Here is a 16,713-nt window from a genome sequence, read left to right on the forward strand (position 1 = left end):
CACCTGGGCTTCATCAGAATCACTTGGTCCCCCGGTGTGCCAGGCTTGGTAGGATTGTGCATTATTTTTTTCCCCCAGTAAGTTTTATAGGTGATTGATTTGCAGCCTTGATTGAGAACCTCTGTCATACCATAACCTTAAGTGGCAACATTAGTGAGAAGCTTGTGGTGAGGCAGGGGAAAGGGGAGAGGTAGGTATAGCATTAGTGAGACAGAAGGGAGGAAGAGACCATGGAAACCCAGGGCCCTGGGACAAGGATGATGATGGTGTCTCTTGCTAAGAAAGAGGCAGTGGGCTGGTATAGTCTGGGAAAGTGATGTGTTTTTAACACACATTCAGCTTGAGGAAATTTGAGAGGTCCAGTGAGCATTCTGCAGTTACAACTTTCAGAGAAGATAGGCTAGAGGATAAATTGAAGCATCCCCTGGGTACAGTTGGGTTCATCACCATTGAATCTCTCAAAATCATGCATCAGAGACTTACCCCATATAAGTGAAGGGGAGTGGACGTTTGAGAGGGGAACCAGAGTGGTGTAGTATGAACTCTGGGGGGAAGGGAATAACAACCTTGGGGCCTTTAGATGATCTCAGGAGGATGAAAATCAACCTTAGGCAATCTTGTCTGGTGTCCCAATCCAGTTGCTTTAGGGCTTCTGGTTTTACGGTATTTCAGGAAATGTGGTAAGATGTGTTTAGGGAAATCTGCACAGAAGACACCCTGGAAAGAAATATGGAGGCACTTTAAAGATAGTAGTAGTACCAGCCATGCAGCCTTCATTCCTGTTGCCCCCTCCATCTCTGTGCTCTATCCCTCCAAAGGACGAGTCTCTAACTCAAGGGAAGAGAAATATCTACAAGGAAAACATCTCAAGTAATGCTCTTCCTTTGAGCCATTCACTCTGGTGTGTGTGTAGATAGGTAGAGGAGGCCAGAAATATAATGTTTTTAAAATGCTTATAGGGTAAAGTCTACCTTCATTTACCACCTTCCCTATTTAAACCAGCAAAGGCCTGGGGTTGTGGCTTAGCAGTAGAGTGCTTACCTAGTATGTGTGAAGGACAACCAGCAGAATGAGAAAGGAAGTGTTCAGTACTGTGCAGTTAGAATAGAAGCAGTGCTAAACCTGAAGCTCTAGACCTGGTGTGACCCCCCTCCAGAGTGTCTTTAGTGGTAGGCCACCATCAGTGCTGGGCCTGGATCCTGGGGATTTGGAGCAGGAAAAGATAGAAAATCACTGGCTTAGGGCTGGGGATGTGGCTCAAGCAGTAGCGCGCTCGCCTGGCATGCACTGGGCGCTGGGTTCGATCCTCAGCACCACATAAAAATGAAATAAAGATCTTGTGTCCACTGAAAACTAAAAAATAAATATTAAAAAAAAAAAGAAAATCACTAGCTTACACTCTTTAATGCTGCATGGGTCTCTGCAGATTTTTGTTTGGTTGCTTTGTAAGAAGAAAGATGTTGCTGCCTCAGGTTCTCTCTTAAACAATCTCCCATCTGTGTTTTACAGAAGTATGAAATGATAAAGACAGAAGAGATTCCCAATTTGGAAAACTCTAATTTTTCTACTAAGGTCATAAAGGACATTGCACAGAATATTTTGTCATTTCTGAAATCCAATTGTACCAAAGAAGGACATACCTATTGGCTCTTTAAAGGTAAGCTATTTCTTGGAAACTTGGAATGGAATCACCATTTGACCCAGCTATCCACTCCTCGGCCTATACCCAAAGGACTTAAAATCAACATAATACAGTGACACAGCCACATCAGTGTTCTAAGCAGCTCAATTCACAATAGCTGAACTGTGGAACCAACCTAGATGCCCTTCAGTAGATGAACGGATAAAGAAACTGTGGTATATTTACACAATGGAATATTACTCAGCATTAAAAGAGAATAAAATTATGGCATTTGCAGGTAAATGGATGGAGTTGGAGAATATCATGCTAAGCAAAGTAAGCCAATCCCAAAAAACCAAGGACCGAATGTTTTCTCTGATAAGTGGATGCTGATCCAAAATGGTGGGAATGGCAGGGGATGGCATGGGAAAAATGGAGCAACTTTGATTGGGCAAAGGGAAAGAAGGGAAGGGGAGGGGTATGGGCAGGAAAGACATGGAATGTGATGGACCTTATTACCCTAGGTACGTGTATGGCTATACATATGGTGAGGCACTACATTATGTACAGAGAAATGAAAAGTGCTGCAGTTGTGTACAATGAATCAAAATGCATTCTGCTGTCATTTATACCTAGTTAAAATAAATAAATAAATCTTTAAAAAAAAAAGGTAAGCTAGTTTTTGAATGGACAATGATTAGTTTGTGTGACTGCTATAAAATGAGGTTTGTTTTTCTTTTTAGCCAGTGGCAGCGATATAGTGAAGCTCTATGATCTCACTACTCTTTGTGAAGAAACAGAAGACAAATACCAGAATCCATTCACAATGCCAGTAGCCATTCTCTTATACAAGTGAGTGCTTTAAAAATTTAAGTTGAAGTAGCCTTATGTAAAAGTGTAGTATGCAGCCACACTCTTCAAGCCAAGCCTTTAAAATACCTCTTCAGGTTTTCAGAGTGGGATAAATGCTTACATACACGTGTGTATATACATGAATATATATGTGAGTATATAGGAGAGACAGGCACACAGTCACACATATAAACACATTGTACCAAATATCATTCAACTTTCAGTGAAAGCATAGTATAAACCTTTGGGGGTAGGTGGACAAAGTGCAATCTTTAGTTGTTTCTTATAGCCCTTATTTCTGTTGGGAAGATGCAAGAGTGTGCCTAGACTTGAACGCTGCAGAGAAGGATGAGGGGGAGTAAAGTGATCTAAACATCTCTTTCAGGGTTGCTTGTAACATGATGATGAAGAAGAATCAAAATAAAAAACACTATGGGACTATTAGAACATTGCTTCTTAATTGTGTCAAATTGCTGGACAAAAGCAGACATCCTCAAGTAAGATCACATTCATATGCTTTCTGACAGAGTGCTAACAATCTGATGAAGAACTGCTGCCTGGGCAGTGAAGGCCTCTTAGCCAGACCCTAGCCCGCCCCTCCCTTCATGGGTGCCTGCAGCCTGCAGCCTGTGGCTGTGGAGCACTTAAATGTGCCTAATCCGAATTGAGATGTGCTGTCACTGAATTTTAGAGTGTGTATGTAAATGCACACTGAGTTTAAGTATAGCAGTATCCAGTTTGTAAATAGATTATCCTGAAGACCAAACTTAGAAATAGTTTGTTGAATAAAAAAAAGTTGTGTGTGTTTTTTTTTTGTTGTTGTTGTTTTTTAATGTTGGGGGCAGGATCTCACTAAGTTGCCCAGGCTGGCCTTGAACTCCCCTTCCTCCACCTCCTGAGTAGCTGGGATTACAGACACACGACAATTACTGACTTAAGTATCTAATTGCTGTTTGAAGTTTTGGTATTTAGTGGTACTTGAGTGATTTATGCAAAAGTTAAAAAGTGATGTTCAGATTATTAAGTGTCTATAATAAAGAATTAGTTAATAATAGTGAGATAAATGGTAATATGTAGTGCTGATTTTAATAGCAATCAGGGAAGGACTTTTTCTTTTTTAATCTAGTGAGGTTTTTTTTTGCCTTTAGAGCTATAGGTCATATTGTAACTATTGCCATTTAAAGGTAAGCTATAGTCGTTTATAAAGGAAAATTCTCATTTCTCACTTGGTTTGGGTAGGATTTGCTAACATTTTAGTTAATACTTAAAAGCTTTTGCTTGTCCCTGTGAAGGCTCAGGGTGGAATAATTTCCAGAAATGAAACTCAACCATAAGGATCTCACAGAGCACACTCAAGACTAGCTTTGGGAACATTTCTGTGTGTGTGGCAGTCTGTGTGGCAAAAACAGACTAACTGCCGACACCCTTCCAAAACTTGTGCATGTGGTAGTAAAACTGCTTTATCTTTAGATGATGAGACAATTTTGGTGATAGTTACTTACACACATTTGTTTTTCTTTATGTAAGATTATTGCTTCAGCCAATTACATGCTTTCAGAACTTTTTCAATTGGATGAACCTAAAAAGGAAGAAAATTCTGAATCTCCTTTACATGAGAATTCGGATGAAAGTTACAGTGAAGAGGAGGAGGAGATGCCTGACAGTGATGAAAATGGATCCTATAGCATCAGCTCTGACCCGTCAGACGACAACAAAGCAGTAGCTATCATTAAGTCTGTTGGGGAATTGTCAGTACCAGAAAAATACAAGTCCATCCACCAAATCAGGGTGAGCACACAGGATTTATATTGAAAACAAATAGGTGTTAGTTGAATGCAATTAGTCTCAAAGATGCTAATTGATATTTAGCAAATCTTCTGTGATCCGGGGTCTAGTAATTCTTAGCTTTCTGAATTCTGAACCTTGGTTTTAGAACCCCACAGTTGAATAGTCTTGTCCTGGGGTGACTGACCTACATTGTCCAAGGCTGGTGGCCCAAGTACACCAGACAGCCACATGTTGATTTTTATGTGGGAGATTTTTTTCTCCAGTGGCCAGTGTGTATTTGTAGCCATGTCTCCTCATCAGGGTGTGTCTGTCCAAGTTTTGAGTTGCTAGGAAATAGCATATGTGGGTTGCTTGGTGAACAAAAGTTGGGGGTTGATCCATATGTAGCGCTATCTAGTACGTTGTCCTTGTGCTGTAAGTAGGACAATACTTTTCTGTGACCTGGGGCATGTTTCTGCCCTGGTTAGGGCGGATGTCCCTAACACTGCACACCCTTTCGGTTTTCCGTGGCATGGGCTACACTGGCTGTTGTATCAGTCTGTTGCCACAATGTACTTTCCTGTGTGCTGCCTCCCTATGATTAGATCCAGTCAGCCTTGGGAGAGTTCTGTCTGTTCCACGAACTGAGATAGTCATATTTACAGATAATCTCTGAATTCAAGTTCCAAGTCTAACATTCAGTTGGAAACTTTATATCCAACCAAGTTTTGTGAGGCCATCTCTCTGTTGTTTTAAAAGATTGCCTGTGTCTCTGCCCTTCTCTCCCTTCACTTTCCCCTTTCTTTTACCACAGCCATCCTGGTTTTTTTTTTTTTTTTTTTTTGTCTCTCAGAAGCATGGAGATTGTCTGGGGGCCTTTGCCTTTATTGCTGTGCACCTCTGATCAGACACCCCTTTCCCTAGATCTTTTTCATGGCTGCCTTTGTGACTGAAACGTCACCTCCTAGAGATCTTCCCTGACCATTCTAGCCACAGCATCCTATGTCGGCTCCTTCAGGGAGCTTCTCTACCTATTTTTGGTATGTGCTGTCTCCCATCTCTGAATCATAAGCCTATTGCAGGTAGATCGTCCTCAGCCTCCCATGTCTGGGACACACTGGGTGCTCAGGAAACATTTGACTACATGACTGTAGAGAAGCATCATTAACTCTTCATCTAAGATTTTAGTTCACTTTCAGCCTGAGCCCCACAGTGGAGTAAAAAATTTCTTTTTGGTTAAGTCTTCTATTGTAAAAGTTATGTGTATTTGGGAAGCTGCATTGTAACATAAGGCCCTGGACTTGTGGGGCAATTAGATAATTAAAGGTGCAGCAGTATGTTAGCGTCCCTCTTTTGTAGAGACAGCACTTTTTATGAGTGTTAGACATTCAAAAATGAAGTCATAGTAGTCATGAAAACATGCTATAGCTAGTTTTAGCTGTGTTTGATTTGAAAAATGGGCAATCAGTGTGGATTCCAGAGTCCCTGCTTCTCCACTCACTCGATTCGTCCTCAGATTCCTCTGCCATCTTGTGGGCATCTATGAGAAATCTAGTAGGAGTTACTAGTAACTCCAGCCTCCCAGGATTCAGGAAAATGAAATGCTTCTAGAGGCCTGTACACATACTGTTACTTAGTGGGTAGATGTTGGTAACTAGTTTTGCTCCTTAATTAAGCAGATAAATTATATAGTGAGCCCTTGGGTGATGAGTGATTCTTGTTGACCTCTTGCTAAATTAATGATATTGTTAACTATGCTACCAAGAATCAATGCTAATTAAGAGTTGAGTTAATCTATTGGATTTAGTATGCATTTTATCTAAAACATTACAACTCTCATTCTTGCTTTTTTGTTATAATAGAATTATTTTTAGAAATTTAAGTACTTAAAGCGGTACATACACTGGAAGATCTTTTTGTTAAGCTAGATTTGTTGATATGCTTACAGTAATTTAATCTGCAAACAAAAACATTGCAGAAACTTTTGTATCAGAAACCTTACCAAGTTGAATACAAAAGCATATTTCTAAATTATTGGTTTGTAGAGTTTTAGAAATTTCCAGAAGTGAGTCAGGAAATGTGTTGTAGCATGTTAATAACTTCAGCTGTTTTTTTCTAAAGCCCAGTTGTGCATTTCCAGTTTGCCATGATACAGAAGAGCGCTGCAGACTAGTACTTAGCTATGTTCTGGAGGTAAGTCTAAATTTAGATTTTGTTTTTTCAGTAAAGTTTGTGGTTGATATGCAAATAGCACTTGTTCATTGGTGACTAAGTGTTATTCTGAATGGTGGTCTGCTGAGATTTTTTTTTTTTTTTTTTTAAGCCCAAAGTGAAAAGCAAATCAATGGTTCCCAAATCTTTCAGATCAAACAGTTTTTCGAAGTCTGTTTCTAAAATAGAAATTCTGCCTTATTCTTAGTAAAGTATATAATAAATGTTTTTCCTTTTTTTAAAGGGTTTAAAATCTGTAGATAGCAGCATCAAAAAAGAAAGTGACCTTCCAGCCGCCGACCCCAGCACCCCAATCCCCTTAAAATATGAAGATGAATCTGCAAGGGGGGGTCCTGAGGGGCTAGAGAAGCAGATGGCCTTGTTTTTGGACAAAAGTAAGTTGAATTGATGTGCAAATAAGGCCCTCAATAGAATAATATACTGATCCTTTATGTCAGTGAAGGCATTCCATTGAAAGGAATTGAGAAAAAGGATGTCATGTGAATGAGAAATAGGGTGACATAGCTTTTCATTCAAAATATAAAACAAAGCAGAGTAATTTTGGTCTTCCATACTATTTTTTTTTAAATTTTTAGTTGTAGGTGGACATGATACCTTTCTTTTATTTAATTTATTTTTCTGTGGTGCTGAGGATCAAATCCAGTGTTCCACGTGTGCGAGGCAAGTGCTCCACCACCAAGCTACAATTCCAGCCCCCATAAATATTCTAATAAGAGCATAAGGACCCTGGTTCCCCCTTGCCTGCTGTGAGGAGGTTGATTTCAGACTGTAGACATAAACCACACCAAATACACTCATTGTGAATACATTTTATTTTTCTATTTTAAAAAAAAGAATATATTCTTCCAAAAAAAAAGAAAGAAAGAAAATGGGAATTCTGAGGGCTGGGGGAAAGGCGTGTGTTTGGGGGGCTGGGGTTGTAGCTCAATGGTGGAGCATTTGTCTAGCATGTTCTCAGCACCACCTAGAACTTTATTTTTATTTATTATTATCAACAACTAAAAATTTTTTTTAAAACAAAAGCACAATGTGCTTTTTGGTGTGGTTTATGTTATCAAGGCAAAGGCCTTAGGACTCCATGTCATGGTTCCTAGTGCCTGGCCCTGTGCTTGGCACAAAGGTGGTCATTGGTGGAATGGAGTAGCCTGGGCTTTGAGTGGGTAAACCATGGGCTGCTGTGGAGCCAGGAGGAGCCAGGCATCTGCAAAGGCAACAGGTAGTGACTTGAGTCTGGCTGATGGGCGGTAGGGGTGGAGTAGTAGAAAGGCTAGAAAAATGACATGTAGGAAGTAGCTCAGATGTATATGATTACAAGTGCTAAAGCCCTGTTCTGTCTAGTGACCTGCTTTGACTGAGATTGGGGCTGTGCTTCAGGAAGGCATAATATTTGGTAGGTTGATTTCAGACTGGAGACAAGAGGCAGATATCAGTCTGTAGGCATCGCAAAAGAGAATGGCAGTTGCCCCTCGCAGGGATGCAGAAGGTTTGGAGCTTCAAGCAAGAGTTTGAACGCTGCCATTTGACTCCTTTGAGATTAGGCAAGGAAGCATAGTATTCACCAGTCTCAACATGGCAATAGCATCTGAGTCTCCAGTGTTTCTGTCAAGCAACAGGCAATATCTTTTTATTGTAAGACTTGTGCTCAAGTAAAATGTGCTCTTTTTCCCCATGTCACAGTGGGCTCCCTTCAGAAGGGTAATTATTCCAGTCAATCTGGAATGATCCCTGGTTCTTGGCAACATAAAATGAAACTCCAGCTGATTCTCAAGTCATCAAAGGCCTATTATGTCTTGTCCGATGCTGCCATGAGTCTTCAGAAATATGGGAGAGCACTACGATACATTAAGCTGGCCTTGCAGAGCCATGGTAAGCCACCAAGAGTAAGTGGGGTCATGGAAGGGAGGCTGAATGCATAGGTAACGGTGGGCCCTCACTCCTGCTTCTGTTGTGGAGTTTGATCTTAAAATGGCTTCTCCCAACCCACTGTATGTTACCTAGTATTTTATTTTGTGCTCTGCAGCTTAACATCTCTTCATTTTGAAACACATGTAGCCACCTGAAATATATCTGCTACCTGGCACAAAATGAACTTTGAGCAGATGCAGTGGTATCTAGCTTTCAGCTGGTAACAGATTTTCTTCATTTACTGTGCACAATAATTTTAATGCCTTTGTGTTTATCTCCTTCCTACTATTTTCCAAATAGATACTTACTGCTGCCTGTGTACCAATATGCTCTCTGAAGTGTTGCTGTTTCTTTCTCAATATCTGACTCTCTGTGGTGACATCCAGCTCATGCTGGCCCAGAATGCAAGTAACAGAGCAGCACACCTGGAAGAGTTTCACTACCAAACCAAAGAAGACCAGGAGATCCTGCACAGCCTCCACAGGGAGTCTAGTTGCCAGGGTATGCCAGAGAGGCCTCGTGTGCACAGTGGTGCTGTCCAGAAGCCCATGCTTGTTTATGTCCAGACAAGTGGCAGAAACCTAAGTTGTTCAGTGTTTGCTGTATTGTTTCATTCTTAGTTTTAAAACCAAGCATGATCCTCCTGTTTTTATCAAAAGGTTTTTAAATATAAATATTATTGCTGACTATAAAATAAGGTGAAGACAGTTATGGGTTATCTCTGAAAACTCTTCTTTTTATGAGGGTTTTTTTAGTGGTCAGCAGACCAAGCCATACATTTTCCTTTGGAAAATAGTAAGTTGGTGAGAGTGTATTAATTACCTTCTGAAAGAATGTGGGGCCAAGATAAAGAGACCATTATTTTTAACATGAGTTCATAGCTACTGTCTTGTGTCACTGTCAGGGTTGTCCAGGGCTGCAGTGGGAACTAGGGCAGCACTGCACAGCAGCAGTCCCTCAGCCCAATGCTGTGAGTGCACAGGCTGCGGTCAGGGGCAGATGAGGCAGAAGGCCAGTCTTCTGAAGGTGCTTTTGAAATTTATGATGTACTTGCTTCTTTATGCCCTAAAATTATTCATAACATTTGATATCCGCTTCCAGAAAATCCTGGACAGTTGACGGCTGGAGGAGCACACAAGGGTGCAGTGTCCTTGTCTAATATTTGCCCTCCTTTTTCCCCTTCTCCCTCTCTCTCAAATGGTCATTATATCTTAATAGACACAGTAGAAAAACCTCAGTGTGCTTTGTTCCCATCACAGTCTCCCCATATCTAAGTGTCAGCGGGAGGAGCACTGCCTTTTTCCCCTTGAACTTGGGTTCTGCGCTTGCTTACTTCAGCCCACTAGATGGCATTTGTAAGTTTGAGGACTTAGCTAGGACTTGTCTGCTTGTGACTTAATATTGACTTTACTTCAAGTACTATTTCCATTAAAACTAAAAACTGTTTACTGTGTATCAGTGGATAGCTTTTGGTGTGTACTAGTCCAGCTGGAAAAATCTGGGTATTTATGAAACTATAAAATTGTGTTGTATTGATTAAAACAGTATATTTATGCAGCTTTGCATTTTGTATTTTGACTAAAATCTCTGACCCACTTAGATATTATGGAAGAAGAGTTTATATGGCTTCTGCTAACTTTTTTTTTTTTTTTAAAGGATTTGCATGGGCAACTGATTTGTCTACAGACTTAGAAAGTCAACTTTCAGTTAGTTGTAAATGCTATGAGGCTGCTAATGAAATCTTGCAGTTTAGTGACTTAAAAAGCCAAAATCCGGAACACTATGTACAAGTATTGAAGAGAATGGGCAACATTAGAAATGAAATTGGTGTGTTTTACATGAATCAGGCTGCTGCATTACAGACTGAAAGAATGGGTGAGTATCTTGGGATTCTTCTCTTTAATCTCTGTTCTGTTATGTAAGTCATGCTGATTTTATATGGGCTGGCTAAGAACTGTTGCACTTGATTGTTATTAAAAGGAACTCTGTTTAAAAAAGCTTTTACTGTTAAAATTCTCAAGAAATAAAATAAGGGGAAAACATAATTTCCCTTGGGCTCCATCAGCTCCGTGTCTTCTTTCTTCCCAACTTTTATACTTCATACCATCTGGTCAGTTCAGAAACCACTTGAACAGTGAGCCACGTTCCAGGCTGTGTGTTGGACGTATAACTGGTCCCTCTTCTGGTTGGAAAGCCTGGTATGAATACAGATCTCTAAAAAGTGCTGTAAATAAGTTCAAATGCAGTACAGTAGGAGAGTGGGGAAAGAAGATATTCAAAGAGGTTGTAGGGTTCTTACAAGCTGTGGTGGAGGGGAGCAGTGTGTGCCGAGTAGACCCCAGCAGGCAAATGTGAAGGGAGAGGGCTTTCCAGATGAGGGAGCACCAGGAAAGTGCCGGTGGAGGGTGTGGTGCACCCGAGAGTAGCAGGGCTACAATGGGCTGTGGGACCTGTGTGTGAAGAGGCCCAAGTTAGAAGTCTGGCTGGGAGCTGCCAGGGCTTCCGCAGCTCCAGTGAGGGCCCTTCCTGTGGTAACAGTTGAGGCCATGTGAGCAGATGATAGCCTGAAGGCTGGCAGTGAGAAGATGGGGCTGGGATGCGGCTGCAGGTGACTTGAAAACAGCTAGGCACCTGCTGGGCTGTGAACGGGAGCCTGTCCAAACAGTTCACTGCAAGAAGAGCCTGTGCAATTAAGGGCATCTGGAGGAGGTGGCCTGTGGGGGAGCATGGGGCTGGCTCTTAGGAACCTAGGACAACTGGTAGAACAGACTCTGCCCTTGTAGAAGTCCAAGGGACAGCATTTGAATTTGTACAAAATAGCACCTTGCTCAGATGTCTTACCTTGCTTGTCTTAATGTCAGTCCATTAATAATGAGAATATACATAAATGTTGTACCATGTTACCGGGACTGATATAAAATACACAGACTGTGACTTGAACCTCAGAAATATACTTCTCCTGGTTCAAGAGGCCAGAGCCCAAGATGAAGGTTGGATCCCTCTGAGGCTTTCAGTGGCCTGCTGTGTCCCTACTTGACCCTTTCTGTGTGCACAGCCCTGGCATCGCCCCTCACATACAGGCACACCCGTCATATTAACTCGGGACCCCATTTAACCTAAGTTTCCTCTTTAAAGGCCTGATGCAAATATAGTCACAGTCTAAGATGGGGGTTAAGGCTTCAACCAGGTGGATTTGGGGGACACCCTTCCCTTCATGTCAGTCATGGTGAGAGCAGAGCACTGCAGTGGCCCAGGTAGCTGGCTTTCCACCAGGCTCCTGTCACTGCTGTGCTCCTGTCACCCTCACCTGGAGGGACGGTGCTGGGTTCACACTGACATCTGCTCATGCAATTGTTTTCTTTCTTTCTTTGTGAAGTGAGCAAATCTGTGTCTGCTGCAGAGCAACAGTTGTGGAAAAAAAGCTTTTCTTGTTTTGAAAAGGGGATTCACAACTTCGAGTCCATTGAGGATGCTACGAATGCGGCTCTGTTGTTATGTAACACAGGAAGACTGATGCGCATCTGCGCTCAGGCACACTGTAGCGCAGGGGACGAGTTCAGACGGGAGTTCTCCCCAGAAGAGGGCTTGTACTATAACAAGGTAACCTGCCTGCTTGTGGTGGGCCTGGTCTGTTCACTCCTGGCATCTGTTTACCTGTGGCTATCACTCCACTAAAATGTTACACAACTAAAAATAATTGAACCATCGCCCAGGATTTGACATACTTATAGAAATTTGCCCAACAGTGGTGAGAATCTACTGTTGAAGGAACATCTTGAATTGTTAGGGAGGGAAAAGATGATTCAGTAAGTTATGTGGGTTATCAGAGAAATGTCCAGTAGATTAAGGATTGACATGGAGAGGGGGAAGCTAAAAGCACCAGAAGAAAATGGAGGTAGAGGTTGGCATGGGGCCGGGGGGCGGCGGGGAGGATTTCCCCAGCATGGCACAGTAAGCCTAAGATGAATTAACTTAAATGTGCAAATGTGCACAGCAGCAGGTAAAGTTAAAGCAGTAAAATCTCAAATTATTTTCTCCTATTGACTCATTCTACAAACTGTAACTTTTATTCAGAAAGGGAAACAAACTGGAAAAAAATACATCCTTGTGCACCAGGCTGTTAGAAAATAGCACTAAGGACTGACCTGCTGGAGACTCAGATGAAGGGTTCAGTCCACTGTAGATAAACTTGTCAAATTATTTTCATTGGCTTTCTTTTTTCCTTTCTTCATAATGTTGTCCTTTTATAAGTTTTCCCCGTCATTAAATTGACATCCGGGTGGTTTTGAGTATTTTGTGCCAGACACAGTGGTGCACACCTGTGTGCACCACTGGTTGGGGAGGCTAAAGTAGGAAGAGCACAAGTTCAAAGCCAGTCTCAGCAATTTAGCAAGGACCTACACAACTTAGTAAAACCCTGTCTCAAAATAAATAAAAAGGGCTGGGGATGTGTCTCAGGGTTCAGTCCCTGGTATGAAAAAAAAAGTATATTTTAATGCAGTATTGGTATATTTGTAAACAAAGTAAAAAATTCTCACCTTTTCTTTCCTTGCAGGCTGTTGATTACTATTTGAAGGCTCTGAGGTCATTAGGAACGCGAGACATACACCCAGCCGTCTGGGACTCAGTGAACTGGGAATTGTCCACTACTTATTTTACCATGGCAACTCTACAACAGGATTATGCTCCATTATCCAGAAAGGCTCAGGAGCAGGTCGGGAGGTTTGCTGGATTATGAAATGAGTCTTCAGCCTTATTTATTCCTTTGTTATCTTTTCGACAACCAGTATTTAAACATTGTGAAATTCTTAGTCTGTGATTGTGAGCTTGTCATTTTTTTCTCCCCCTTAAAAAAAAAAAAAAAAAAAAAACAGATTGAAAAAGAAGTCAGTGAGGCTATGATGAAGTCCCTGAAGTACTGTGACGTTGATTTGGTGTCTGCCCGACAGCCTCTCTGTCAGTATCGAGCAGCAACCATCCATCACAGGCTGGCTTCCATGTACCACAGTTGTCTACGGAATCAGGTATGTCTGTTCCAGGCTAAGTTGCTTTCCAAGAACATTTACAAGTGTTCCTTGCAATGAATTCTAATTAGCCACTTTAGAAAAACCCATGGAGCAGGTGTTCCTCCCCTCATTTGTGCCATGTTTTTCTCTACTACATTTGATCAGGTCTTGGTTTGAAAATTATACATTTGCTGGGTGCGTTACTTAGTTGGTCTTAAATGCCATCAGAACTATAGTAATGGTTCTGAGCAAACTTTGAAGTAACCGTCTCCTGGTTTTTTTTATTGTGATACAAAGCATGCCTGTGAGAGCACAGGTGGAGCAGAGGTGCAGGTAAAGACTGATGGAAGGAAACCCCTGTGACCTTGCCTGGAGTTAGAACAGAGAGCTCTTTAGAGAGCCCCTAGCACCCTGCTGGTATTGCCCTGCCAGGCACCCAGATTGGTGCAGAGCTGTCTGGTGTCTTGCCACTTGATGTTGATATGTTGGGTTTTACGTGGTTGTGAAACTTATGGAATGACTTGAACTGCAAGGGTCCTTCTGTGGATTACTGCCTTTTGCTTAAAGGCATGTTTTTGAGATCCACACATCAGTGCAGGTAGCTCTTCATTTCACAACTCAGTAGTGCTTGTGCAAGGAAGATAGCATAGTTCAGTTACTCATACTGTGGCTACTAAACTTGGTGTTTTCCAATTTGAGGTGGATGCTGGTGCTCAGCCTCGTGGATTGCGAGGAAGCACATGATACCCAGGTTGAAGCTGCCCTCTTTTAGAGAGTCTGCTTTGCTTCTGCAGGAGACTTGTCCTTGTAGTCAGTCTGTTGTGCATTGTTTTCCCCTTCCTTGGCTCGATACCTGGACACCATGCTGTACAGTCGCTTGGGGTTTGTTCTCTTCTGGACCCCTCACTCTGAGTATCAGCCTTTGAAACCCAGCTTTACCTGGAAAGGGTTTCATTCCACTGTGCTGAGGTGCTCCCCATCTGAGGTCCCCTTACCATAGGAGACCCCCACCCCCAGCCAAAATTCAAGTTTGCCCAAATGGCTTAATATCTTCAGGACAAAAGCAACTTGAAGGATATTTAGGCAGTTCAGTGGGGGAAGACTAGTAGTCTCCTCAGCAAATGGAGCTGGCACAGATGGCTCTCCACGTGCAGAAGAACAGAAGTGGGCTACTGCTTCACAGCATAAGTGAAGATCAACTTTAAGTGGCTTGAAGGCCTAAGTATAAGAGCTAAAACTTAAAGACTTGTAGGAAGAATGTAAAAAACTGAAAAGCATTTAGTGATCCGGTTAGAATACTTGAATAACTAGTTACTATGAACCCCAAGCCGTAAGAATTGCATTTTTAAATTTTGTTTTTGGTTCTAGGTTGGTGACGAACATCTTAGGAAGCAGCACCGGATGCTGGCAGATCTTCATTACAGCAAAGCTGTAAAGCTCTTTCAGCTCCTCAAAGACGCTCCATGTGAACTACTTAGAGTGCAGTTAGAAAGAGTGGCATTTGCAGAATTTCAGATGACCAGTAAGTCTAATGTCTCACTTTTCAGATCCCTGTGCACTGGCTCAGTGTGGAATTTTCCTGGAGTCTTAGAGCCTCTGGATTGCTCTTGGATGTAACTGATGATGTTTTCTTATTAATTTGCCTATAGGCATGCCTTATGCAGGGACCTGGAGAAGTTACTATGCTTTTTTTTTTTTTTTTTTTTTTTTTTTTTAATAAACATTTATTTATTTATTTATTTATTTATTTTTATAGTTGTAGATGGATAGAATGCCTCTATTTTATTTGTTTATTTTTTTTTTTTATGTGGTGCTGAGGTTCGAACCCAGTGCCTCACGCATGCTAGGCAAGCACTCTACCACTGAGCTACAATCCCAGACCTTTGCTATGTTTGTTGAGATTCATTTTAAAACAGAGCAGTCAATTTAGACAAAGATTTAAATCGGCATGCAAAACTTGGGGATGGAGAAGCAGCAATAGAGAAGTAGAGGTTCTTGTTGAATGCCTTTAAATATGGAACTGACGCTCGAGCTTTTTGGGTTGTGGTTCTAGAATAGATGCTAAAGTAGAGCCTGATCAAACTTAGGATAATTTGGGATGTTGGGGAATTGTGAAAAGAAGTGGGAGTGCTTCCTGTGTTGCTTCCATGGCCGACACCAAGGGGCCACTCTAGTCACTTGGTGCTTTCTGAATTCTCACCCTCTACTGCTCTCTCACTAGCTTTCTTCTTAATAGAGAGGATTTTTGAAAAATATTTTCTCTTTTCCCCCCCATGCTGGGAATTGAACCCAGGGGCACTTAACCACTGAGCCACATCCCCACCCCCTTTTCGTATTCTTATTAGAGACAGGGTCTCACTGAGTTGCTTAGGGCCTCACTAAGTTGCTGAGAGTGGCTTTGAACTCATGATCCTCCTGCCTCAGCCTCCTGAGCTGCTGGGATTATAGGCTTATACCACCGTGCCCGGCTGAAAAATATCTCTTCTGTGGTAAGGAAACAATTTATTTGGAGTGCAGCAATTCATTTGGCTTCACTTTGGTATTTTGCTTTTTAAAATTTTAATTTTAAAGTTTCAGATTTTGGAGAATTTCAAATTTCTGATTTTGTGATTAAGGATGCTCAACTTATAAAAAGTCTGTGCAAATATTCCAAATTCAGAAGTTTGAAACACAGTAACAAGCGTTTTGGATAAGGAACTAGTCAACCCATTTTTCAAAATATATGTGTGTGTGTGTGCATACATACACATGTGTACCCGGTCTTAGTGTGTAGGTGCATAAGCAGCCTTGGAAGGATGTGCCTGAGGAGAGGACTGGGAACACATTCTCACTGCCTTCATTCTCACATTGAACCTTGTAAATTTGGGGAAAGTATTACCTTTTTAACAGTTTCTAAAAATATTTTATTTTGCTATATTTTGCTAATTCTTTGCCAACATAGTAATGCATGGTGTCCACATGGGTTGATCTGCAGGATCAGCAGCACCTCTTTCTGGGATGGGTTTGAGGTGAATTATGTAGCTTGTTTGAATGCTTTAGAAAAAGCAGGCATCATTTTTTTTTTTTTTTCCTTTTGTTGGGTGGGGACAAGGTGGGTATTGGGGTTTGAACTCAGAGGTGCTCTACCTCTACCATGGAGCTACATTCCTTTTTTCTTTTCTTTCTTTCTTTTTTTTTTTTTTTTTTTTTTTTTTTTTTTTTTGAGATAGGGTCTCACTAAGTACCTTGGCTTGCTTCAAACTTGTGATCCTCCTGCCTCAGCCCCCGAGTCCCTGCATTACGGGTGTGTGCCATCACACCTAACTTGAGTAGGCCTCATTTTTATAAAAC

General features: G+C 41.6%; 1 protein-coding gene across 2 annotated transcripts in view; it reads left to right on the forward strand.

Moving 5' to 3' along the window:
- The window catches only part of Edrf1 (erythroid differentiation regulatory factor 1), a 42,948-nt gene that overhangs the window by 12,512 nt on the left and 13,723 nt on the right, over positions 1-16,713 (forward strand). For both annotated transcript variants that reach the window (XM_046448879.2, XM_046448880.2), the window contains 13 exons: positions 1,510-1,657; positions 2,365-2,473; positions 2,859-2,970; positions 4,001-4,261; positions 6,362-6,433; positions 6,696-6,846; positions 8,150-8,338; positions 8,678-8,878; positions 10,034-10,252; positions 11,754-11,977; positions 12,933-13,091; positions 13,252-13,401; positions 14,752-14,905. In XM_046448879.2, the coding sequence (XP_046304835.1) occupies positions 1,510-1,657; positions 2,365-2,473; positions 2,859-2,970; positions 4,001-4,261; positions 6,362-6,433; positions 6,696-6,846; positions 8,150-8,338; positions 8,678-8,878; positions 10,034-10,252; positions 11,754-11,977; positions 12,933-13,091; positions 13,252-13,401; positions 14,752-14,905 (2,149 nt within the window). The remainder of the gene's footprint in view (positions 1-1,509; positions 1,658-2,364; positions 2,474-2,858; positions 2,971-4,000; positions 4,262-6,361; positions 6,434-6,695; positions 6,847-8,149; positions 8,339-8,677; positions 8,879-10,033; positions 10,253-11,753; positions 11,978-12,932; positions 13,092-13,251; positions 13,402-14,751; positions 14,906-16,713) is intronic.

The sequence above is a fragment of the Marmota monax genome, unplaced genomic scaffold (assembly GCF_021218885.2).
Source record: "Marmota monax isolate L192 unplaced genomic scaffold, Marmota_monax_Labrador192_F-V1.1 WCK01_AAM20220418_F8-fsc00076, whole genome shotgun sequence".
NCBI classification, from domain to species: Eukaryota; Metazoa; Chordata; class Mammalia; order Rodentia; family Sciuridae; genus Marmota; species Marmota monax.